Source organism: Passer montanus, unplaced genomic scaffold, assembly GCF_014805655.1.
Source record: "Passer montanus isolate IOZ18808 unplaced genomic scaffold, ASM1480565v1 scaffold10, whole genome shotgun sequence".
In the NCBI taxonomy this organism is placed as follows: Eukaryota; Metazoa; Chordata; class Aves; order Passeriformes; family Passeridae; genus Passer; species Passer montanus.
In genome coordinates, this window is record NW_024356505.1 from 23371450 (window position 1) to 23396069 (window position 24620).

General features: G+C 41.3%; 1 protein-coding gene across 1 annotated transcript in view; it reads right to left on the reverse strand.

Moving 5' to 3' along the window:
* The window catches only part of FAM171A1 (family with sequence similarity 171 member A1), an 88672-nt gene that overhangs the window by 33540 nt on the left and 30512 nt on the right, over positions 1–24620 (reverse strand). Inside the window, exon 3 of the mRNA XM_039712862.1 lies at positions 3679–3906. Within this exon, the coding sequence (XP_039568796.1) occupies positions 3679–3906 (228 nt within the window). The remainder of the gene's footprint in view (positions 1–3678; positions 3907–24620) is intronic.

A 24620-nucleotide genomic window follows, 5' to 3' on the forward strand; every position in this document is an offset into this window, starting at 1 on the left:
GACTTTGCAGTTTTTCATACCTTGTCAGTGACAAGCTTCAGAAGAAGCTGGGAGGGAGAACAACCAGGACAGTTGACCCAGACTAGCCAAAGAGAAATTTCATGCCATAGAATATTATAGCCAGTATATAAACTGGGGAGAATTGTTTGGCAGGGGTCAACTGCTGCTCAGGGATTGACTGGTCACTTGCATTGTGCATCACTTGCTTTAACTGGGTTTTACTCCCCACTCTCTTTTTGTTAAGTCTCATTCTTCTTATTATTATTATAAAATTTTACTTTATTTCAATTATTATACTGTTCTTATCTCAACCCAGAGTTTTTACCTTTTTGATTCTCCTCCCCACCCCACGGAGGCTGGGGGGGAGGAAGCAGATGGTGGTACTTAGCTGACAACTGGAGTTAAACCATGACACTGCTTCTACCAAAGAATTCTGAACTATGCTGTCTCAGCAACTCCCTCTCTTCATTGCATACACTGCTCCAAAAGAAGTGTCCTTTTAAATAAGGACTACCAAATGTTTTCTTCCAAATTTTTTACAAAGAAAAATCTAAGCTTAGTTAAGAGCATACAGATGAGCATATCTTCCATCATGAACACTTCAACAACTCAAGTGATGCTAAATTTATGAACTGTTAATAAGTAGAGTCATGGCTCTGCTGATAAATATTTTAATGGAAGAAGAGATCTTAAATCTTTTCCACCTACCATTTATCACTATGTAAATAAATAATCCTTCTGCTTAAGCAGTAAAGAGATAGCAATTATTTTCATTAATACAGAAGTTAATTTCTGCCAAATTATAAGAACAGAAAACCTTGATGTCTACTCCTTGAAGCTACTACAACAGTATCACAAGTTCAGTGGCTGTACAGCTTTTCAGCATAACACTATTACTAATGCATATTGCCTGTGATGGAGGAATCCTGATCCTTTGGCCAAGTTCTGCTACAGCACATTACCACCCTTTAGCTTTCAAACCTACTCCCTGCTCATGGCTATCATTTTCCCATTTGAGGTAAATATGGCCATAGTTCATTTACCACAGCACACAGGATGGCACATCAGCTTAAACACTGCCCTGGGTGGAATGCTTCTCAGAGTGGGAGATCTGCTCTGTGGGGGACAGCTCCTAGGACTGTTAACAAGCATTTTTGGGAAATGAGGAGGCAGCTGTATGGGTGTGCCCAGACTGCACACTGCAGAATGAAGATTGAGATATGCTGCCTGTAACCCACCATTCAAACCAGCTTAAAAATAACAACAAAACAACTTCACATTTTTCGTGGTGTTAAAAAAGTGCTAGTTAAAAGCATGATATGCTTTTAAACACAGGGAATTTAAATACAAACAGTTCTTAGAAAGTTTTTTAAAGACTACAAGCATCTTAGTCAATACAAAATATAAAAGCTGAAGTATTTAAACTTGTATGTGATGTACCTTTTCAGGACTAAGTCAAAGAACAAACCTATTAAATCTACATAGGGCATATCAAGTTGTAACTTGTTTCTTTAATGAAAAAAAGGATTAAGTACAAGGTACAGAAAGCAAAATAAAGGACTCTACTTCAAATTAAATCAATGACAAACTATCTACCAGTTTCAGTGGGGGACGATCAAAGGTGAAAGGAATCTACTTTCAGAGCTAAGCTCACATTTCAGCCATGGAAAGAAAGATTTTGTGGAGCGTATACAATTACTGCTCTTTAACTTCAATGATTTACTAAAACAAAAATGCCCCGTTTCATTCCCTCCCCTCAATCAGTATTTAAGAAAAAACAACCAGCAAAAAACTAACCAAACAAACTCCAGGCTATGGAAGAGTACATCTCATTCAAAAGACCTAGGGTATAAGTCAGAAAGAGGCAAGACACAAGGCAAGGTTATTGCATACTTTCATGATTTAAAAGCACATGAAGTATCCTGAGAAAGCTGCACTTCCTCTTATTTAAAGAGAACAAAACTCAAAGGAAATTTCTAAACAGAGTCACATAACAATTATGGCTGGAAGGGACCTCTGGACGTCACCTCTTTCTCCAGGCAGGGGTTGTCCAGCTGAATTCTGAATGTCTTTAAAGGTGGACATTTCACAACCTTTCTGCACGACCTATTCCCATTTTGCTGCTTGTAACGTGGAAGGGTGGGTAAGGACAGACAGACACACAACCCTGTGGCAATAGCAAGACCGTTATTGTTTGAACCCAGCTTTATACAGCAGGTTTGAAACATCCCAGTCTATAATGCTCTTTGGTTTGCTCTTAACACCTCCCAGTTTCCTGACCAGTGAGATGTCTGCAGCTTAGAAAGTTTGTGGGGTAATTTGATCATAGTCCATTGGTGATTGGTTGAAGTCCCTGTGTGTCAGCCCAGGGGCTGGGTTTCTTATTTACAGCTGAATTAATTGCTCAGCCACAGGCCAGCTGTGACAGCTGCTGCTGTAATGAATTGTTGCCTTTTACTTATTTGAAACTCTCCTGGCTGCAACTCTTTTCAGTTGCTTCTTATTCTTTCACCACACCCCAAGAGCTTGACTTAGTCTTTGCTGTTAGCTCCATTACGTAGATGGAAAACACGGTGGAATTCAGTACAGAAAATGTGGAAGAAGGCACTCCTATTTTATCTGAAGCAAGTGAAAGCAGATAAGTAAACAGCACATTGAAATGCCTGAAGCATAATTCTGGGTTTGAAGAGATTCACTTTCCTTTCCCCTTCTGAAAATGCATTTGCTACTCGACCTTGCAGCAAGTCACGCAGCCCTTCTGGCTATGTTGATATTAATAACTAAAACGGAGCCAAGGCATGGAATTCAACACTGCCCTGGGAACATATACACTATTTACATATTAGTGCACTTAAAACCTCCCATGGCTTTAGTCCAGGCTAATTATCAAACCTGAGGCGTGGTTTTTAGGTGTGATTTGGGTATAATACAAGCCTGGGACCATTCCCAAATCACATGGACTCTAATTGTAGCTGAGGATTACAAGAAAGGCAGATGAAACCTGGGATATGATCTTCATATAGATGTTACATCTCAAGGTTTGAAAGCCACCCTCAATCAGTTCTTTTCAGCAGCACAGAAATTTCTCCTCTTGTATAACTAATGTAAGGTTCTGAGGCATTCTGATAAAAACTAACATGCAAGTATTATTGTTATACTTGTTTGCCTGTGGAAGAAGCAAAGCCATGCTAATTAAGTTAGTAAAAATCCTTACATCTGGATAACATAAGTGCAAATAAAACCATTTTATTGACATGGTTAAGAACTAAAAGACCAGGACATTTTTGGACACTACAGCCTATGGTGCAACAATTGTTGCTACACCTTGGAAGAGAAGAAAGAATACACCACAGCTGCTGAATAAGGTTCTTGGAAACAGAGTTTCCATAAAGAAAAAAATCTGGAATAGATTTATATTTTCTATGGAGCTGTAGGAGCACCAACAGTTGTTTGAAAACTGATGTAGCACTGTATCGAGGACCTCCAGAAGGAGAGTGAATCTCTGCTCAGCCTTGATGCTGCAGTTTAACTGAGGAAGAAATGTTACTATTTTGAAATGTGCAGATGTTTCCCCTCCCACCCAGGATCTTAATCAAGCATTAAAACACATCATACAAAACTGTGTAGCTTCCTTTAGATGCAATATCTTACCTCAGAACAAAAATAAAGATCTCTTACCAGGCAATCTTACAGGTTTCCATGGTGCAGAATTTGGCACATATGCATGTTTACTAGCAGTCACTATCAGCTGATTGCCCAATTTATACTGAAACTTGAGGAAGGCAGTGCCATCTGCTCCTGAGGTTCCAGATGCAATGGAGATCTGGTTGGTAAAAATCTCAATGAAGGCTTCAGTTACTGGCTGATGGGTGCTGGCATCGCTTACATGGACCTTCAGCGTTACTTCTGTAATGACAAACAACCACAGTGATTATTGTCTGCAAAGCTTCTGTGGGAGGCAGCAGTTAGAGCATGCTGACACACCAGTGACTGAAAAGACACCAGCTCTGACATTTTGGTGCCATGTACGACTTCTTATACTGGCCTGAAGCTCTCCACCTCAGGCAGTCACTCTTCAGAGACAATGCAGATTCTGCTACAAGCCAGACCAGGTTCTGAATTATTGCCCGACAGCTAATTTCAGCTGTTGAGGCATCTCTATCTCCACCTGGGACCCACATGCAGCTGGGCAGCACATCTCCAGGGCAGGCAACACTCCCTTTGAGGGGCAACATGTCAATCACAGAGTACTGCTGCACTATGGCAATTCTAAATGTGTGCTATCAAACATCCTGTGTTAGTCACAGACAGCAGGGCAAGGAAACTCTCTGTAAGGTCCCTGCCTTGCCATGCCTCTGCTCCAGCCAGCCTTCTCCAGCAGCAGTGAGGAGAGGAAAGGCTGCAAGTGGGGTATGCTCCTCACTCTTTCCCGTAGCAATTGTCTCTGTGTAGCAGTGGAATGGAGGAAATCTGCTGTGATGGAAGCCAAGGGAGAAAGCGGGCAATAGAGCAGGCTGTGCTACAGTTGGGTATTTTCAGCTCTGGCGGGAGACAGTGCCCCAGCTGGCACAGGACTTCCCTGGTGATGTCTAACCAAGGTGGAGAATTCCCACAGGATCATGTTCATGTCCTCAAAGCACAGGACAACCAGGTGGGATGCAGAGAGCTAGCAGTGACAGCAGCAGCTTTGACACCAGGGTATCACCTCTCCCCACACAGTAATGGTGAGAAGTAAAGAAGTGATGATTAAGGCAGTCAGGAGAATCATACATCCTGCAGATATGCAGTCTGAAGCCAACACAATGGACTACATTTTTCTTGAGTAATTTGCCATTTTTCCAGAAAATAATTACTACTTTAAATGTTTCCAGATGTACAATATTTGTCCACTCTGGGCACTCCTATGACTAAACCATGCATTGTGTCACCAGGCTTTTATTACATAAAATGGAGTGGCTTGTGCAAGACAGTCCCTCTGGAAGGCATTCTTCTGTATCTATGATTATTTTTCTGTGCCTACAATAGTTCAATTGCCTCATGTTCTAAAGCAGCAGCTGTTGCCTTTCTGCAACATGACTTAAATGCAATGCTGTGTTGAAAAGACCCAGCAATGATCTACTGCTTCCACCAAGACATTCCTTGGGTTCTTTTCACTTCCAGTTGCCTCTTCCTCTTAAATGAACACCTCCCTCCCTCTTTTCTCTCCAACTCTCCCCTTTCTCTCATTCCCATCCCAATATCTGGAAATTCTGTTGTTCTTGCATGAAGTTCCCTATCTCAGCTTACTCCATTCCCTAAGGTAGTAGATGGTATTTTGCAAACTCCCTTTTTGTGTCAGGAAGCTTCAGCCTCTCACAAGCAAGATCCTCTCCTCCCGCTCCATGTGTAAACATTTCTTCATGTGACGTCCGGGAAAGAGGGCATTACCTCCTGTTCACATATATTTTAAAACATTACAGATTTCTACAGAACACTACTGGTGGTACAGTTCTGTTCTATTACTAATGACTTAAAAGACCTTATTTTGGTTTAAGCCCTGAGCCAGCAAGACATGACACCAAGAAGGCAACACAGAATTTAACAAAATCTTTGTGGCGAGTTTCAATAGTGAAATGACACAAATGAGTAAGGGGAGAAACACACTCTAACAACCTAGAAGTTTAAAAGGACATGAGGACCTAATACAAAAGTATCAGCACATCTGTCCTAAGGGCATTTCAGCCAGAAAGATCAATATCTGGGGCCCTTTCATAAGCAGAGACCTTCTCTCTGAATCCTACAGTACTGAAAACACCAATATCAAGCAGCCCTGAACAAAAATCCCATTAGAGAAATTCATCATCATCACAGCCATTCCTTTAGAACTTGGCAATGGAGGGTGCCAATTTAGATGGGATCAGCATGAAATATATTCCAGCTATTAAAGATTCTGGACTTCTTCCCAGTTTTGCATTTAGTAGTCAAAGGAAGCAATGTGCATTGAAGAGCAGTGTCCACATACCCTGGTGTCCAGTACAGAGTGCCTCCTTAGAAACCTTGCCTTGACTATCAAGCAACTTGTGAAATCTTGGTATGCAAAAGGCAGCCACATTAATCAATGAAGGAAAATATATATATTCATGTATTTACAAACATGAGGTCAACAAACAGTGTAAGTTTTAATTTTCAAAGTGGAGGGATATGCTTAGATCCGAAGCCAGATAGTTGCACTCTTTGCATTTCCCACTTTGAATTTCCTAGCAAAGAATGCAAGAATAGATGAAGTTAAGAATAATGGGTGGTGCATTAAAGAAAAAGTAAGAAAATAGGACAAGCTGAACATTGCTGTTACCAATTTCATTAACATGGAAGTTCAGCCTTCTCCAAAAACAACCACATATAAGGAACAAGGAAGCTCTGGAATATTAAATACAAATTAAGGAAAGGGTAAGAAAACAACAGAAGGATCATATCAATTTAATTCCTTACATACATTCAAAATTCTAGAAAGAGATTACTACTAAAATTGATCATGAGAAAAAAAAAAGTATTTTCCTGTATTCACAAATCCATCTTTCTCTTCCCAAATCAGAGAGCTAGCCATCGGTATCTCCAATAGGAAATGTCTTTATCTCCCACTCCATAGCTATGTATGGGCTTCTGTCTGCATGCTTCTCTCTTTCTGCATCCCTCTCTCCTTCTGATAAGGAAGAACAGGGGCTTCCAAAATCCTTCTTCTAAACAGAAATGACAAAGGCAATCACCCAAGACAGAATACTGATGTCCTGAAAGGCAGCAGACTGGAACTGCTGTTCCAAACCACACAGTCCCTAGATCAGACACTGGGCTTGTTTTCTCCTTTTTGATATTTAACATGTTTTTTCTGAGCAGATAGAGAAAACCCTAGCAGCCTGAACAATCCTAATTCCCTTTTCATGTGTTATCTTCTCTGACAAACATGTGAAACGTATACAACTTGCTTAATTCAGGGCTCTCTCCCACGCGACAGCTCCTTTTTCTTATCTAATGCAGCAGTGAAGTCACGAACACCAAACCTACGTTATCACTGTAATTTCCACAGCAACTGAATGATTAAAAGCTTAACACTGGAAAGAAATTGTTGAAGAAAACATCCTCTCAAACAGTGACGTGATGAGAACAACCTATAAAAACAGACAGTAGGTTTCAGAATTGCTAGGATATATTCAGGCACTTCTGGAGGATCAGGGGAACTGGAGAAGGGAAATAAGACAGCAGAGTAAGGACAACAAGTGACCCAAGATCAGTCTGATCTCAGATTAATAGGGAAGTCTTAGATCGAAAGACTAGGTATACTGGATGAAATAAATTAGAAGCTGTTTACTTTTATTTTTGCTTAAAGCTGACTTACTTTAAACTAAGGAATAGAATATTTAAAATATCTGGCAAACTTTTTAGTTGGAACTCTCAGCAAACAGTGGGAATAAAGCAGGTACATTATTCCTGAGTTTTGCAGCCTACCACAGCAAGGAGCTCGCCCAGAATTAAAGACACATGGACTCAGAGAAGAAGCACAGCTGCAGATGAAGGCAGGGAACTGAAAGCACAGGAAAGCCAAGCCTGCTTCATTCTCACACTATTTTATGTACTTAGGAGTATTTCCTAAGTTCTGAAGGAGCTTTGTTCTGTGCTACTAGTGAGATCCTGGAAATGGGACATAAGGGTGAAGAGTGTGGATGCTTCCTCATTTAGGAGCAAAGCAGAGATGGCTGAGATGATAGCTCCTGGGCTGAGGAACTCACCCAGGGCAGCTGTGGTCTCTCTCACTTCCCCAGACAAGCCAGCCAGACAGGACAGGCTGTGCTTGAGCCATAACCCTGTCTGACCCACCTGGCTCCTGACTGGTGTGGTGGGAATGTGTCTCTTTCAGACCTCATCTGTCTGGCATGTACTTCCCTGTTGGCTGGTAGCACTGGCAGGCACAGGTACAGAGCCAGAGTCAATTGTCTGCACCACTAGTGTGTGTCCTGCCATTATATTCTGACAGAAAAGATTCAAGTCCAAAACAAGAACCACTTAGGATAACTGTCATTTTCAGGAGATAAACCACAGGCAAAACCACCCCTTCTGGAAGGGCAAAAAGCCTGTGTCTCCCTCTCTAGAAGAGCAGGTAAGAATGGACCATTTGCAGATGTTAAATAGTGCAACCCCTCATCTTGCTTCAAGAATCCCAAAGCAAAGTGGGAAAAGAAAGTGAGAAAAGAACAAATAAAACCTGTAAATGCAGGGCTAAATTCCACAAAAAGATCAAGGCTGATGTATAGGTATGCTCAAGCAGGTCTAGTGTAAATCTGTTCTCTTATAGTCCTTTGTCTTCTTTTAAACACTAAACCTCCTACTTGTTCTTCAAATTAAGAACATTCTTCAAACGAGTGCAAACCAAAACTACTAGTTATTGTGAAAACAGCTGCTTAAGTGCAGAACCCTCCCAGTTTTCTAGTACTAAATTTACTGTAAGCTGTATAAAAAACTCCAGCATCTTCAAGGTTATAATTTCGGAAAGTGAAAAAAGACCAAAAAAAAAAATCCCTAAATGGTAGCATTCCAATCCAGAATCCCATCTGTCTTCTTAATCTGATTTTTGAGATTTTACTAAGTTTAAACTTTCTCTGAGCAATCCTTCCTGTGCCATCTGCTCTATAGCCCTACTGCCTCTCCTGAAATACAATTAACCTTAAGAAAACCATTTTTTCACTTGTAACCCCTTCTTATACTCACAACTGCTCTTTACATTGCTGAGAACTCTCAGTTTGGGAATGGTTTCCTTCAGAACTGCTGTCATCACTGCTGTCTTCTGTAACGGAACTCTTGAAAAGTGAAAAGCACTGGTTTTATGTGGTTTGGGGCTTTGTTTGTTTGTTTGTTCGGTTGTTTTTCTTTTAAAGTCAGTAATATAACACAGAAAATAAAATCCTGAGCGACCTGAGCAAAGGCAAACTGTCAGATTACACATACTGGAACAAAGAGAGAAAAGTTATGACACAGATTTAAAATCAAAGATCACAATCCTATTTAGATCCCAAGCCTGCAATTTGGTTTCTGTGCATACACCCCTCTGTCAGGCAGACTCCTGCTGACGTCTGCTGGACAGATGATCTCTTTTGGGAGCAGGCAGCTGCGATCACTTAGCTTTTCCTTTGGGGGTCCCTTATCCATGGACAATGTCAGGATATTACCAAAGAAAGAGATATTTAAATTATCTAGGTTTTGATTAGAAAAAGAAAGCTTCCTGCTCATTTAAAAAAAGCCATTATGAACTTTATGTAAAACTGTGTCCTCTGCTCTGATTGAGCTTACTGGCAACATGCCTAGCTTTGAATCCTACGTGCCAAATGGATAAGCCTTTCTGTCTCTTAACCTTTTGCCCATGTGTGAGGTCAATCCTCAGCCAAACAATAGGATTTTCATTTATCTAAAGGAAAACATTTTCCTAGAAAAAGGAGTGTTCTCCATGCTTTAGCCACAGATGCCAACTCCAGCATTTACATATTGTATCTTCCTAATGTGCTGCACCAAGAAGGCTCTACTGACAATCACACTTCAAAACAGCATCACACTAAGTTTGTATGAAGAAAAGGAAATGTGTACGTAACATCCCTCCACAAGCACACAGACTCTGCTCTTCACTGATGTTGTCAGCTGAAAGTAAGTTCTCAAGTAGTACCTCAAATAGCAAACTACATGTGCTTGAACAAGATTCACAGTGAAGATGATGACATCCTCTATTCAGAACCGGCTCTGGCCCTCATTACAGGAAAATCAATAGTGCTACACAACTCTCCCCTCCACCACAGGTGACTCAGGTTTCAGCTGGGCTGAATGTCCAGCACTAATTTCCAGGGAACCCAACCATGCAGAGGATGGGACACAGGAGGTCTGCTCAGTGCCTGTTCAGCAACTGGGGAATGATACCAAGGCTGCTGCTCTCCCTGGCATCAAGAAAAAAGTTCCTTACTACACTAGTCAGAAGTAAGGACTACACAACGCAGCTTGGTTCTCAGACCCAGATTCCGAAGGGATTTAGAAAGCAGAGGGGTTCAGAGAAGAGACAAATAAAAACCCAGGAGACAGTGAAGCAGCCTTGAGACAGGCCATCTGAAGAGCACGACCTCCTCTTCCTGCAAGAGAAGGCTGGATCACTGTGCATAACAATGGAACTGCAAAAGATCAAGTCAGCTGAGGACCTTTAGTATTGCTGAGAGAGACAGCCAACAGCTGTACACTGAACCTAAGCAAATTCAGGTGTCATTTCTTGGCAACAAGAGAACAACTTACCAGATAGTAGACTCACTTAGGCTGTGAGAAAAAAATGGGGTTAACAGCTTTAATTTTAGTTCTAGGTGTTTAATTAAGGCTTACAAAAGAGTTAAGAGAATTAATGTTTGATTCTAGAACATTCATGAAGCCAGCCCAAGTGGTTGCTTGGGGCGCTTCATTTTAGCACTGCAATCTGAATTTGCTGAACACTTTGTACTTTAGAGGTCAAGGGGATGACCATCAGTAGGGTCCTCCACACACTGAGTACTTGCAGTGTGATGACCCCACACCTAAGAAGTCAAGCAGGAACTTTCTTCCTCACATGCACAACTGATGGATTTCTGACTTTTTCTTTTATTCCTCTCTCTTGCTCTTCCTCAGAAACTGCAGAGTGCAATAAGAACTGCATATTACACTCTTGGCTAACACAGAGAAGCCCCCACATGATGCCTGATCAGAGCTCACCTCACCTTTGCAGACAATCGGGATCCAGGATTGTGGAGGAAGCTACACCCGGGTAGCACTTGAGACTTTCTCACTCTTCTCTGCAACTCAAGTTGATTCATCAGTATTTCTCATCTAACAATCCTTGATGCTCCAAGTGCCTCAGGCATTGCTGGTACTGTGGCTGTTTCCCCTAGTGCACAGGAATTTAATTTCCAGGGGATTGAAATAATTTATCTTAACTAAAATAATAATCTTAATTCTCAGTCTTCAAATACAGCACAGTTGTCTGTGATATGAAGGTCAGACAGGTGCCCTACTTACCTCTTCAGTTTTAAAATCCATTAAACAAAGTGTTCACAAACTAAAATGATAAATACATTAATCTGACAATGCATTATGTTCAAGGGACAATGCACACAATTTTTAGTAACATGTCACAAAAAGAATTCCACTATATGAACTAGAGCAATTTATGGCACATACAAGGAAAGCCAGGCTACTATCCAACCCCTGTATTCAAAGGGGAGGGAGGGGCAGTTACAGGATAATAAAATAAAGACATTAATCATGCAACAGTCCAACATGTAAAAGAAGATTTGCATATCCTGACCTGCTAGAGCCTAGAGCATTACCATCAAAATTAATTTCTTGGGAAAAAAGGTAGGAATTTGCTTTAATTAAAAAAAGTGGGAGCCATATGCATTATGCCCAGATGAGACTCCGATACCCTATTGTTAAGTGATTAAACAAGCATTTATAATTAACTTGAAACTCACACGGCTATGAAACTCATGAATAGCAATAGTTGCATTAACAGGTCTGCCTTTGATCTCTACAGGAACTGTGCATGACACAAACTAATTTCATTTCCAAACCTTGTCTCTTAGACATGGAATTAAATAAAATACTGTCATGGAGCGCAGATGGAAGTTGCGTTTCAAAGCTCTAGTTTGCCACACGCATAATGTATTCTTCACAAGACATGAAAAAGTAATCCCTACTTAAACCCCTCTTTTTTTTTTTTTTTTTTTGTAATAGAGTTCGATGAAACTGTTTGGGGATCAATATGGAATGAGAAGTTAATGCACTGACATTTTCCAGTTGCTCAGCATTAGAGTTCTCCACTGACTCAAGCCCCCAGCTGATTTTGTGACATCAGCTCTGAGGATAACACCACACTGAGCTCAGCCGCTTGGGGTTTTAAGCCAACTTTATACCTACTGCACCATCAGTCTAGTTTGGGGGAGGGTAGAAAGGGAAACCTTGGATTTGCTGAGCCACAAAGGCACATGTTACATTTTCTCAGAACAACTTTATCCTGAGTCTATTAATAAAAGTATGCATCTGATGAAAGTAGTTTAAAGCAGATATATTCTATATTCAAGCAATCCAATGTATGTTCAATGGGGTAGTGAGGAGACTTTTTTTCCCCCTCATTTTCAAGCAGCTTTATTCTTAGGTTTAATCTCTAATTTCCAAAGCCTGTTGTGAAAGCAAAGCTAGATATTACTTTGGAAGAGGGTATTTTTACTTGGATTGTTTGTTTTTAAACAAACCACTGTAACAATTCAAACAAACCCATCTCAAGAGCTTCTCTACATTCCCACTGCAGCCTGCAGTGCAAACTTCCACTTTCATCTCAGTAATCCACTGACATAAGCTCATGCACACACAGAGGTGAGCTATTGCACTGAAATTTTATCTAGGCACTTGCACGTACCCTTTCTTCAAATAACTGGGCAGTCAATTTAGAATTGCTTCATTCCTTGAAGAGATTATCCCCAGTTGGCAGACAGGAAAATTAAATCGTAGGTGAAGCTGCACATGGTAACCATCTCAATCCTCCAACCCAGCCAGCCTGAGCAGAGAGCTCTGCAGAGTGATGAGGAGTGCAGCACTCCTGTTCAGTTACTCCACAGTAAACTCAGGAGCAACCCTTCCCTCCCCACCTCTTTGGCCTGGCTGTGGACTCTTACTCCTTCTCTTGGGCTGCCCCACTTCTCCTTGGACCTGCTGCAGCTTTGGTTGCATTTACTAAACCAGCACTGCACCAGCTAACAAACCGAGTGGCTCAATGCCAGGTTATCAGGCTGAACTGCTGAAGCAACCCAGCCCCACGTGCCAAAATCAGCAGAACAGGCAGGTGTGGGGGTGGAGAGTGGTGGCCAAGTGCAACACTGGCAGAGGAAAAGCAAGGATTTGGGACCACCCCTGCTGGTTCACAGGCATTTCAGTCAGCTCTGTTGCACCCCTTTGGCAGAGTACCTGCCCGTCTCCTGACCTAGGCAAGCTTAAGGTCAGTATTTGGCATGTACAGTTCTAGTAAATCTTTATTCTGCATTGATTCCAAATCCCATACTGATTCTCCAATAACTTCCCAACCTCTACTGCTGCATACTGGCACCACAGCAGTAAAATCTCCTGGCTCCATAACTACAGGATGCGTGTGACAATGCCAGGAAAGGGTTGGTGTGGAGCAGTAAGGATTTTTGCACAGGCATTACCGACTGTTTACAACAGCTCTTGAACACCCAGAAATCTCTACAGTCAGTTGGTATTTGCTGGGTGGATGGAGGAGGTTACTGTTGTTTCCTCTCAACCCTAAAAAGCTTCCTTTTATTAACATCTCTACATGACACTTCCTGCGACTTCTGTCACAATAGCACCAAGATTAAATGCCACCCAACTTGTCTATATTGAAATGTTCCTATCCTCCAAAATTATTTATTTCCAAGTTTTTGAGATTTTTCTGCTCAAAATAATATTTATGTTTCCTCATTTGGAGTAATGTAAAAACTTAAATAAACTGTGATCTAGGTCTTCTTCTAGATAATGAATAAAAACTTTAATTAAAATAGGACCCGTTACAGTTCCCTTTATCCTAACACTGTAACCTCAGCTTAATACATGGCCACTCATCACTACACTTTGTTTCCTCTTTTATCCAATCTCAGTCACAGAGAAGCCAAGTCAATTAACTTTTCAATCAATATTTTTGAACCAGGCTGCTGTACTGTCTATACTTCAGCTATGATGACTGCATATGTATGCAGAGCATACATAACTGACTCAGCAACCAAAACTTGCGTCAGTTTAAATTACTGTAATAGCCATGGTGATCTAAATTCTTGGCAGGGGATTATTTTTAAGGACCATTATGATATCATGAGAAAAAAAATTCTAATCAGATTGAAACTGTGAATTTTGAAAAATTACTTTCTATTCCCCTGCCCTGGAAGTCAATTATGTAGATCAGAAATTATTGACTCTTCCACAAATTCACAATCATAATGGAAAGGTACAGTTACACTGGCAACATTCATCTTTCTTAAACTCACTGTATATAAAAACCATAATGTGACAACAAGGGTTTGACATGCTGCTCACACCCCTTATCTTGCCTTCCAAGATGGGAAGAGCACTGGAAAATACCTTTGTGTTTCTTGGTCGCGTTGCAGCTCTGATTTCCATAGCTGCTTATCACAGTCACATGATTACCACTGTAGCTGGAAATGAAGGTTTGGAGGTCCACAATCCAGGCTTTGGGAACGGGTGAATAACTTGGGAGTAGCCTGTTTGTTTAGGTCGTATATATAATTGCTTATCTAAGAGGACATCTGAAAGGGATAACACTCTGCTGAAGGACTCATGGGGTTCACAAATCAAAATGATAAAAACCAACAAATCACAGTTGATCAAATAGATCAGTGAATTATCTGTGCTATTTAAAGATCAATCTTGATGTAAAATGCTGTGACTGGCCAATAAATGGCAGAAGAAGGCTGAGTGGAGATGGGAAAGGACTATGTGCCCTGAAGCTCAGGAAATAATGCAGGGTGGGACTGAGCACAGCTGCTGCAAACAGGGCTGACTGTATCTCAACACAAATGGCACCCGAGGGTGGCCTTTGTATTAGATGAGCAGCTATGTCATTTGAGTGAATCAATTGACTACACCACCGCTGAGTGGATCAAATATTTCTCCAGGTTCATTAAAAAAGTGAGAATGTCTCCCAGACTAGCACAGGAAAGGCATATATACATGGCTCAGACTAGCAAAGCATGTAAGAATTGAACATTTAGCAACATTAAATAAAATCAAAGATAGTTGTGGGCTGGTTTCAACCCATGTATTCCTTCTCAGCAGCTGGAGATGGCGAGCATCATGATGGTGAGCATATTACAGAGACCAAGAACATGTACCACATCTTGGTGTAGTGACTGAATTATTATTGTTGTTAATGTATTTCATATTAACAAAGTACAAATTATTACACTGGCATTGTGATTTTGGTATATTTTTTATCATTCTGCTAAATCAAAAATTCCACGTAATGTTAAATGTATCTTCAAATAAGTAAACTTGACATAAACATGTGGCCTACCTAAAAGAGCCCAGTCAGAGCATGTAAGATTCTGGCAAACACTGACATTATTTACTAGTTTGTCCATTTGACAACATAAAAGACTTACTGCTTTTACTCTGGCATGAGCCCATTCTAGATATTAATAGCTGTAAACAGCACTCTGCTCAAGTTCTTTCTCTCAGCAAAGAATCCCACAATTTCTTTCATTTTCCCTCATCAGTTTCTTATACTTGTGTTACAAAACAGACATCTACTTAGAGGCAACACCATCACACAGGGTTGCTGGTGTTTTCAGTTCGTTCAGCTGGACAAATGTGGCCACTTTCCCATTGACAAGCAGATATTTACAACTGAAAACACTCCAGCCGCGTGCTCTGCTTCCTTGGCACAGACAGCAACATGAATATTTTGTAGGCTACTTAGGCTACGCATTAAGCAAGCATTATAAACTATTATTATACTGGTTTAAACAAACAGCTGTATGTCTGGAAAGTGATCTACTGTGTGCAAATAATGCTTACAGGAGAAGCAGGAGGAAGGCCTTTCTAAATACCCAAATCATACAGATGCTACACTTATACACAGACATTGCATTACCAGAATGTGTTGGGAAATTTGCTGGGATGCAAATGAAAACGGAGATATATGAGACCAATAATCAACTTCTGAAAGAGTAAAATTTGCTCTATTCTACATTGTGCCCAGAATGTATATAGTGTTAGCACTTGGGAACGTGGTTTTCTGATGAACATGGTAGTGCTTGGTTAATGACTGGACTTGATGATCTTAGAAGACTTTTCCAACCTTACAGATTCTATAATTAACAGATAAAAGGTTCATGTATGTTATGCACATACAGATGTATGCTAAGTTAAACTGAAAACACAAGATACATCTAATCACACTAAAAATGACAGCATTGACTTACAAGGTTCCTTGACAGTACCAGTTGTTATCACCTCCTGAAACCCATTCAGAAACCAACTTTACAGATACTTTCTTTAAGTTAAGAAAACATATATTTCATGCAGGGATATCGCCTCTTTGTTCATTTGTAATTTATTCTGTTGTCACGTTTACAAAGGAGCTGCTAAGAAAAAATACAGTATTCAACAGTTAATCATTACTTTAAAGGAATTAGTCCAATAAATTTAAAACATATTCTACCATACTTAGTCATAAATACAAGTCCAGTGAGTAATACTATAGTGCTAACCTTCTAGTAAACATGTAAAATAGAGATAGATTCCTCATCTTTCCTTCTCAAATTTAACAGCTGTAGGAAATCTATAAATACCAATTTTTAGCAACATATTCAGTGTCACTTCAAGTTATGTCTTATTTTGACATTCACTTCTCTAAATCACTATACATTTAAAGTTCACATAATTTCACCATGTCCTGACATTTTGGAAATTAACATTACACAATACAAAAGTAAGGTATTCTTTCTGCTTTGCTGAGCATATGTTCTAAATCAAAATTGCTCTTTACTATTTTTGCCCCTCTTCACACTAAGACTCTGAAAAAAAAACCCCAGCCCACATAACAGGATGTGTGTATGTATATACACTCCCAATCTGCAGCACACAGTTATACAGGAAGTCTGCTTTATTTATTTCAACAACAGGTCTAACAACACAAGTGGTTAGTTGTTCTCTTGAGGTTGCAAAGTTTCTAAAAGGAAGAGGGAAAAGGGCAGTAGATTGCTATTACTGCTCAAAGCCAGCCTGAATTCCCAGTCAGCCTTGTGCTACCATAACAGCACAGGGGAGACTTTCATCATCAGCTGGCCAAGCACAGTGTGCACCCCTTTAAAGAGCACAGAAAGTGGAGAGGTTAGGAAACCCCACAGCACCCATCTTGAAGGAACCAGGGGTCTACTGCAAGGATGACAAAAACCAGTTCAGTTGCCTTTGATGTTTATAAAGACAAAAGGACTTTGTGTCCACTGCTCCAGTACAGGATCAGCAAAAAATACCACAGCAAAATAGTGACAGTTCTATGTAGTTACAATAAAATTCTACAGACACATTAATGTCCTGTACCCACACACATGTGGATGCAATGTATGAGAAACAAAATAATTTAAAAAGCAATTGCCTTAAATGCCAACTTAAAACAGCTTATCTGCAGACTCAAGTTTCTCTCAGAAATGGTGGAGTTACTCTAATGCTAAGATGTTCAAGGTGAACAAGAAGGATTTTAATTTCAGCTTTGGACCATTCAATCAGATACTCCCGTCTGAGTTGGTAGCTAAATAAATAAAAATTGAAGCAAGTAAGAATTATTACCAGCTAATTAATATTTGCACTTAAAGTTCATCTTTCTAGCCATTAAATGAATATTAAAATTAGGCTGAAATTATTTTGCAGTTACATTCACATGGAGCCCAAAATGCTTGGGTCTCAAACAGCACGTAACAGCAAGATAACAGCTGAGCTAAGTACAGCAACTCATAGTGTATAGCTACTCCTTTAAAACATGATGATTCTTATGTTAGCTGTAATACCAAAGCCAGGCAAAATACATTTCATATGCTTTTCAATGAGTGCTCTACATATAAAACACTGCTGCCTACCTTGGAGTTTGGATTAGAATCTCATTTTTGTTACTGCCATGCTAAAACTGCAGTGAGGTGGGTGGAATTTCTTAAAATCTCTTTTTAACTAGGAACCTCAGCCAAAGAGGTTTCTGAGAGCTACTGCTCCAATTCCCTTGGTAGAAAGGACTTTTAGAAAATCAAATAGGTAACTGTGAAGCAGAATGGGTGAGATTTCATGATCCACTTAGGGATGCAGTGCTAAACTTGCTGTCAACACAGAGAGTGGTAGAAGCAGATGGCTCTGCAGGCCATAAGCTACTTTTGCACCATTCCTATCCTTTTCCAGAAATCAGAGGGGTTTTCTGGTAAAATGTCCTGCCTGTTACATTAGCAGTAACAAAGCCTGGACTCTGAAGATGAGGCTTTCGCCTTGATAGCTCTCCTGTTTCTGCTGCCCAGGCTAGATCACGTGCAGAAAGAGTCTGTGAAAGGCAGCTGCACTCCATGGCAGGAATCCTCTGTCAGGCAAAGCCATTGCACAGCATCTTCCCAGCCTGGGTCCCTGGAGCAGCCTAAGAATGTGCTCAAGCCTGAGGGTCTCCCCCAGGAATCCTGGCCTGGGCTACTTTCTGCTCTTGTGCTAAAGACTCACCTGGCTTAAAATCTGCCACCTCTCTGGCTTGATGACATACTGCTGAAATAACTTGGTTAAGATGATATATTTAGACCCTCAGCTATTAATTTTCAGAACTGCTTGCAAAACACTTTACTTCATATTTAGCTATCTTCGTTCTGCTTTCCTCATGTTCCAAGACTACATCACTCACTAATACACTTTTTTAAAAAAAGAAAAACAGAGAAAGTTTTGCTAAATGCAAGTAACTGTTATAACATGAAATAAATTGATTTATACTGGAACAATATGTCTTGTTTGAACTTCATTTTATTTAAGTAGCAGTGGTAGCAAATATATTTAAGTAGCACACCTGCCAGAGTTTAAGAAACAAAACAACAAAACACATGTACTTTACTTTGGCTCTCTCCACGACAGTTTAGGACAAACCCTTCCAAGTTTCACATGAGACTGTATCAACATACAGAGGAAAACACGCCTCAGAAGCTCATTTTACAAAACATACAGAGAATTTAGAATTACTTTCTGAAATATGAGTTTTCATTTTTCAACAGCTTCATTACAGCCCTTGCTATATGTATCCTTTTCAGATCACTTGCAGTGACAGCAGGCCCATGGATTTCAGCAACTGTAACAGCTCAGTCTTGAAGTTACCAAACCTTTTTGCCAAATCAACCAAACCCAGAGTTACAGGAAGCCCTAAAGCATGTAGCAAAAAATGTTGAATACCTGAAACGCGATATGACCATGAAGGTCAGAGCAGGAGGAAGGCCCCTTGGTACAGGGGAGTCCTGAGCTCCTTCCTCCAGGGTGAGGATGCAGGTTCCAGCAGACTCACACAAAAGCAACATCTTGCTGCCACTTTGTGTGGGCAGCCCCAATTGCTCTTGCCTATGACTCAAATGTAACACTTAACAGATAGGACTTGATCTACTCCCTTTTGAAGAAAGCAATCACCTGCCAGTCTGTTTTGGTTTCCCCCTCCCATGGCAGTTTTTTCAGGCTCTATACAAGGCCCTTGAACCTAGCCATTACATCAAGAGTCACAAATGATACCTGAAAAAGAGCAAGTCATGAAGCTTACCAGAGTTATACATACAGTGGATTTTAAAATATATTTTAAATAGTATCCATAAAAGCAAAAAGGTTAATAAATACTGGTGAATGATTGCTGTGTTGCGTTTTTATGTGCTTTTATTGTATTGAGTTGTATACTGGACTGTTCTGTTCCCCCTCTGCTGTGATGTTCTGCCCTGGTTCTCTCCTCCCTCCCTGAAGTTGTCAATCACCCTACCTTCTGCCCTGTTACCGTGGTCATCATTGTATCCTTCCTCAAATCCCTCCCCAGTTCCCTGTCCATCACTTGGCAAACCTTCCCTTCTCTCCAGATCCTCCTACTTAGAGTGTTGAGTTCAGGTTCAGGGGCCAGGGCCCCTCCCCGAGGTTGTCCCTACTGGTTTCCCTTTGGTGACAATCTATCTTTCCCCATTCCCCCCTGGGCTCCCACTGGGCTGGAGATCAACTCCTCCGCTGTCTCCTCTTCCCTTATAATCCCCTGCACGACCGCAGTTTGGGGGTCTTCAGCCACTGTCTCCCCTGAGGTGCTGTCTCCCTAGGTGGGTTCAGTAAACTCGGATTCACCCCAGCTGCAGTGTGCTCTCCCTCTCTCTCTCCTGCTGCCTGCTGCTGTGTGTCTCGTTCCGAACAAGGCGAGAGCCTTGGACACTCTCCCGACCTGCAAAGGAACGGGAGTGTGTCCGATGCTGCGAGCCGTGCTGGTGTTAGCTGGGAGGTCCTGAGAGACTTCTGGACAGACATCGCTTCAAATGATGAAGGAAGTCTATAAAGATGGCAGTGGGGCTGCTCTTGGTTTAGGGTTCTTAGGAAACAGTCACAGACTCTATTTAGGAAAAGGAGCTCTGAACTCAGAGAAAGAAAAGTAGTACAATAACAGAGTGAAAAATATAATGAAGAGAGAGCAGCGTCCAACTTTTGTGTGAGTTTAATGAAAGCCTACAAATAAATTTATTCTAACAATTTTTTAGCTTGCAGAGAATCGACAAAATGTATCACGTTCAGTGGGACTTCCACTTCCTATTAGATAAAAAAAAGATGAGTGAATTTTATCCTTGGGAAAGGAAAGGCCTTTGGGCTGAGCTGGCAAGAGCAGTAAAGGGACCTTAACACCAGAGGCACACAGCTGGGCACCTGCCTGGTTACCTGCCACATCTGTCAGCCAGAGTAAGATGGGTGGGGACAGAAGGACAGGGAAAGAGGTGGACAGTCTCCATTCATTGCATAGGGAAACTACAGTGAGGAGAGATGCTTACACAAAAGTCACAGGTCGACAGATGTTGTCGCTCCATGTTCCTGAAGTTTAGAAAAAAAACTGTAAATGGGTTTTTCTCCCTGAACACCAGACTCTCCTTCCTTTTTAAATCCTTATCACATTCCAGTAATTCCTGTCAGCTCTTGACTGACTCTTGCTATTTGCTCTTACTTGGGCAGACCTCAAAAGTAACCTCAAAGTGTTCAGAAAAGCAAAATGCAGAGAAAGCTTTTCCTTGGTGCAGCAGTAAAAGACTAACACCTACATGATGCCACAGGCCCTGCTCACTGACACAGCCTTCACTGCACTTTCCTGATGTGCCAGGGTCTCTGGGATAGAGGTGTAAGGCAGCAAGGGAAGCACACAGCTGTGATCCTGCAAGCAGCCAGGAGCTCTGCTGGGGAAGCTGCCCATCCCCCAGCCCTGGGCCTGCACACTTCATTGACATCATCCCAGATTCACTCCCCTTCCAGCACATCCACCCCAGATACTGACAACATCTGCTCTGGGCCAGCATACCCTGGCCTTTTGACTCCCATTTCTGCTTTCTCTTTGCGATCATTTGCTGCATTTTATTTATTACAGCAGCTGGATGTTCAGGTTTAAGATCCTCCTATGCATGTGGGCTTTGTACATGTGAAGTATCATCTCCCCCTGGATACGGGGGTGTTGGGTGGGGGAAGGGAGGAAAAAGGAGAGAAGTTGAGTATTTCAAGCCACTCCCTTTGATTTGCAGAGTAAGTACATCACTGCTGTGTGCTGAGAGACTTCGGTCCAAGGGCTGTACACAGCTGTCATGGAGCCAGGTCACAGAACCAAGGCAGCTCCACTCCAGCACCAGCATATGGGTCACTTCTGCCTCTTCCCTCCCACAGACACCACCCTCAGCCCACCACCTCAGGGCTGTCAGCCCTGGCAAGGAAATGAGGTGGGGAGGGAGACCAAAGAATCACAGGCTCTGCCTTCTCCTGTCACAGCAGTCAAGCTAAGAGATACAAACACTTGCCTACCCACACATTGCGCTTGTGATGCTGCTCAGGGCTTGCAGGACTATTACACCCATCCCCTCAGAGACACTCAGTGACTCACAGCAGCACTGACTTCACACCCTGCAAGCATCAAAACCAGCAGCAGGGTTTTGGGGTCAGGGGAACGAATATCAAACAGCGTGCCCCGAAACCACCCGAGCTGTGCAAAACAGTGACTCCAGTCTTGTGCAGTAGGACCCAGGGGAACACCACGGCTCTGGGATCTACCCACTGCTCCAACAGATCCCAGTCCCATGCTGGAAGGACACCAAGGAGTATGCCATCCCTCTGACTTCTGCAGTTTGTTCTCCACAAGATGAATTTTGAAATAGCTGTAACCCATCTGGGTCCCACCCTAGCCAGAACTGCAAAGCACATGGTGAACCTCTTCTCCCCCCGAAGCTTTGGCACAGCCTGTGTGACAGCATTCAGCATCTGGGACACTTGCAAGATAACACCAGGGCACACTGCAAGCAGAAAGGCATCTAACACTAGCATGGCTCTTACAAACACTTAAGCAAACCATAGGTTAGGTAGCGACGTAAGTGCTAGAAGATGATCTGCATATTGCTTTACGGGAAAAAAAAAAAGAAAAAAGAGTCAGATGGAAAAGTTTTGGCACTCAGGAGAGATAAACGGTGGTGGAGGACATCTATACACATCAGCAATCAGACACAAAGCAGTACCTAAAAATATCCAAAGGGAAAATTGGTAAAATAGTATGCTTAAATGAAATTGTGTGATATATATGCAATATGTATGTTATAAATGCAATATGTGATATAGATGCTCTTCATATCCTGCCTTGCCTCCAAAAATCTTTGTGGGTTCCTTTGAAGTTAAATATCTACAGATTATTTTTAATTTCCAAAATCAGTTTAATTATGTTCCTTGTGGACAGTAAAATGTTTGCTAGCTTTTAAACAAGAATTTTCCAATAGTTTTATTTGGAATGCTCACAATTTTTGCAAAGGACAGCTGTAGGACTGTCACTTGCACATTCAGCTACTTCAGAAACTGCAAGCTTTAGCAAGACCAGAAAATGAAGTTTTCTGTGTAGTCTGCATATAGCTCCATCATTCCAAAGGCCCCTGTGACATCAGCATACCTTGGAGAAAAAGTCAAGCAACATTTGGAGTGTAGATTCAGACTATTTTTGAATGCTCTGCCTTTATATATCTAGAAGACTAGTTCTAAATTGTTCAAAGGTTAGTACAAAAAGAAAGAAAATAGTTCGTAACACTAATACAATTTTACTTTGAAGTATGAGAGATTATACAGGATATAAAGAGTGTTTACCAGGCAGCTGTTTGGTTCTATACCCTATGCATGTCCAGCTGACAGACCACAAAATGAGCACCTAGAAAAGCAAAATTTTAAGGTTCAAGCATATAGACAATACTTCTAAGGCCAACAGCATCAAAAGTGTGAATAGCATTATGTATCATATCTACCTTCTACAGACTTGTAAGCTTCCTTTGCAGTATTTTGGCTTTTATTATACCGTGTTTTTGAGAGATTCAGAAGTACCACTGGTGAGGAGAGCTTATTAATAAACAGAGATTATTCAAGTTTTATATAGAAGATTTAATCAACCTTTGTTTTTAAACTGAACACACACAAAATAAACTCATACTTTACCAAAGAACTCCAAAACCCACACAAAACAGGTATTTAGAATTATTCTTACTTATATCTGGTCTGAAAAATTCTACAATCATTCACAGAATTGATCTTTAAATAACAGTTATAAAAAAACCCCTAAATCATGTGATGTGTATGAAACTTGACTTCAAGAACACCACTTTCATAATAGTTTTAATGTAGTAATACGGGCTGTGAAGGTCACCAAGTGACCAGATCTCTCCCATTTTCCGCCTGCGTCCTGCCTAGACTTGGAAACAGAGGCAGGTAGGAAGGTGACTGGCTAAAGTTTTGTAAGGAAAAAAGGATGACAAGCACTCCTGGAATTTGAAGGAACAGACAATAGTAGTAAGACATGGAAAAAGTTTCTCAGTTCTGAACATTCCTCATGCCAAGGAAAAGTGGCATGTCTAGCCAAAGTCCCCTTTTCTACATTTCTCCCCTCCAGGGAAGTGCAACAGATGCTCCAGGAAATTGATATTTCTAATAACTTCTTTTTTTGTTTATTTTGTTTGAGGGTGGTTTTTGTGTTGCTTTTTAAAAACAGACTGATAAGAACTTGATATTTTGTGAGCTGTGTGGTGACCACATAGAAGCATTTCTTCATTGTGCTGAAGGGAAGAGTGACTCCCTGGCAAGTAGGTTCACAATGCCTCTTTATTCAAAGCCAGCTCCAGAGCTCACAAGGGGGTGAGTGGGCTGACGATGACAACCTCTTTGCGAGAACAGGCAGGAATCTGGTGACGCACTAATCGCTGCCTTGTTTTTCTCACTGCAGATCCCCTTGTGTGCCTGTTTCAGAAGCCAGCTTTCACCCTGCTTTGCTGCCACAGCAACACAGAAACCATCATGTGGGAGTGCTGAAAACAGATTTCCTTGTGTTACTGAAACCAAGAGATCCAGCAGTAGATGAGGAACCAAGAACCGCTCTTTTACCGTCTTGTGGACTCATCACACTCGAGTCTCAGAGACAAAGCACAATTTGAGGCTCTTCCCCTCACTCAGTCTTCAAACAAACACATGCACACATATTCCTGCCACCACAGATAATAGCAGACAAGAAAAATGCTCCTGACTTTTCTTGTTCTTTGAGCAGATGACTGTTTTCTCAGCCCGGCCTTAGGCTGAGTCAAAGATCTATGAACCTTCACAGCATCTCAGTGGAAAACAAAGACTAATATTGGGATTTGGGTTTGCTTTGCAAAGATGCTGCTGCCTCTTTTCACTTTACAGAAAAAAAACCACAGTGAAGGAGAAAGAAAGGCTGTGCAGATCACTGAGACATCTAATTACACTTCGCTTTTTTAACTTCAGGTGGATTTGCAGCTTTCTGACAAGTCTGTAATGATACA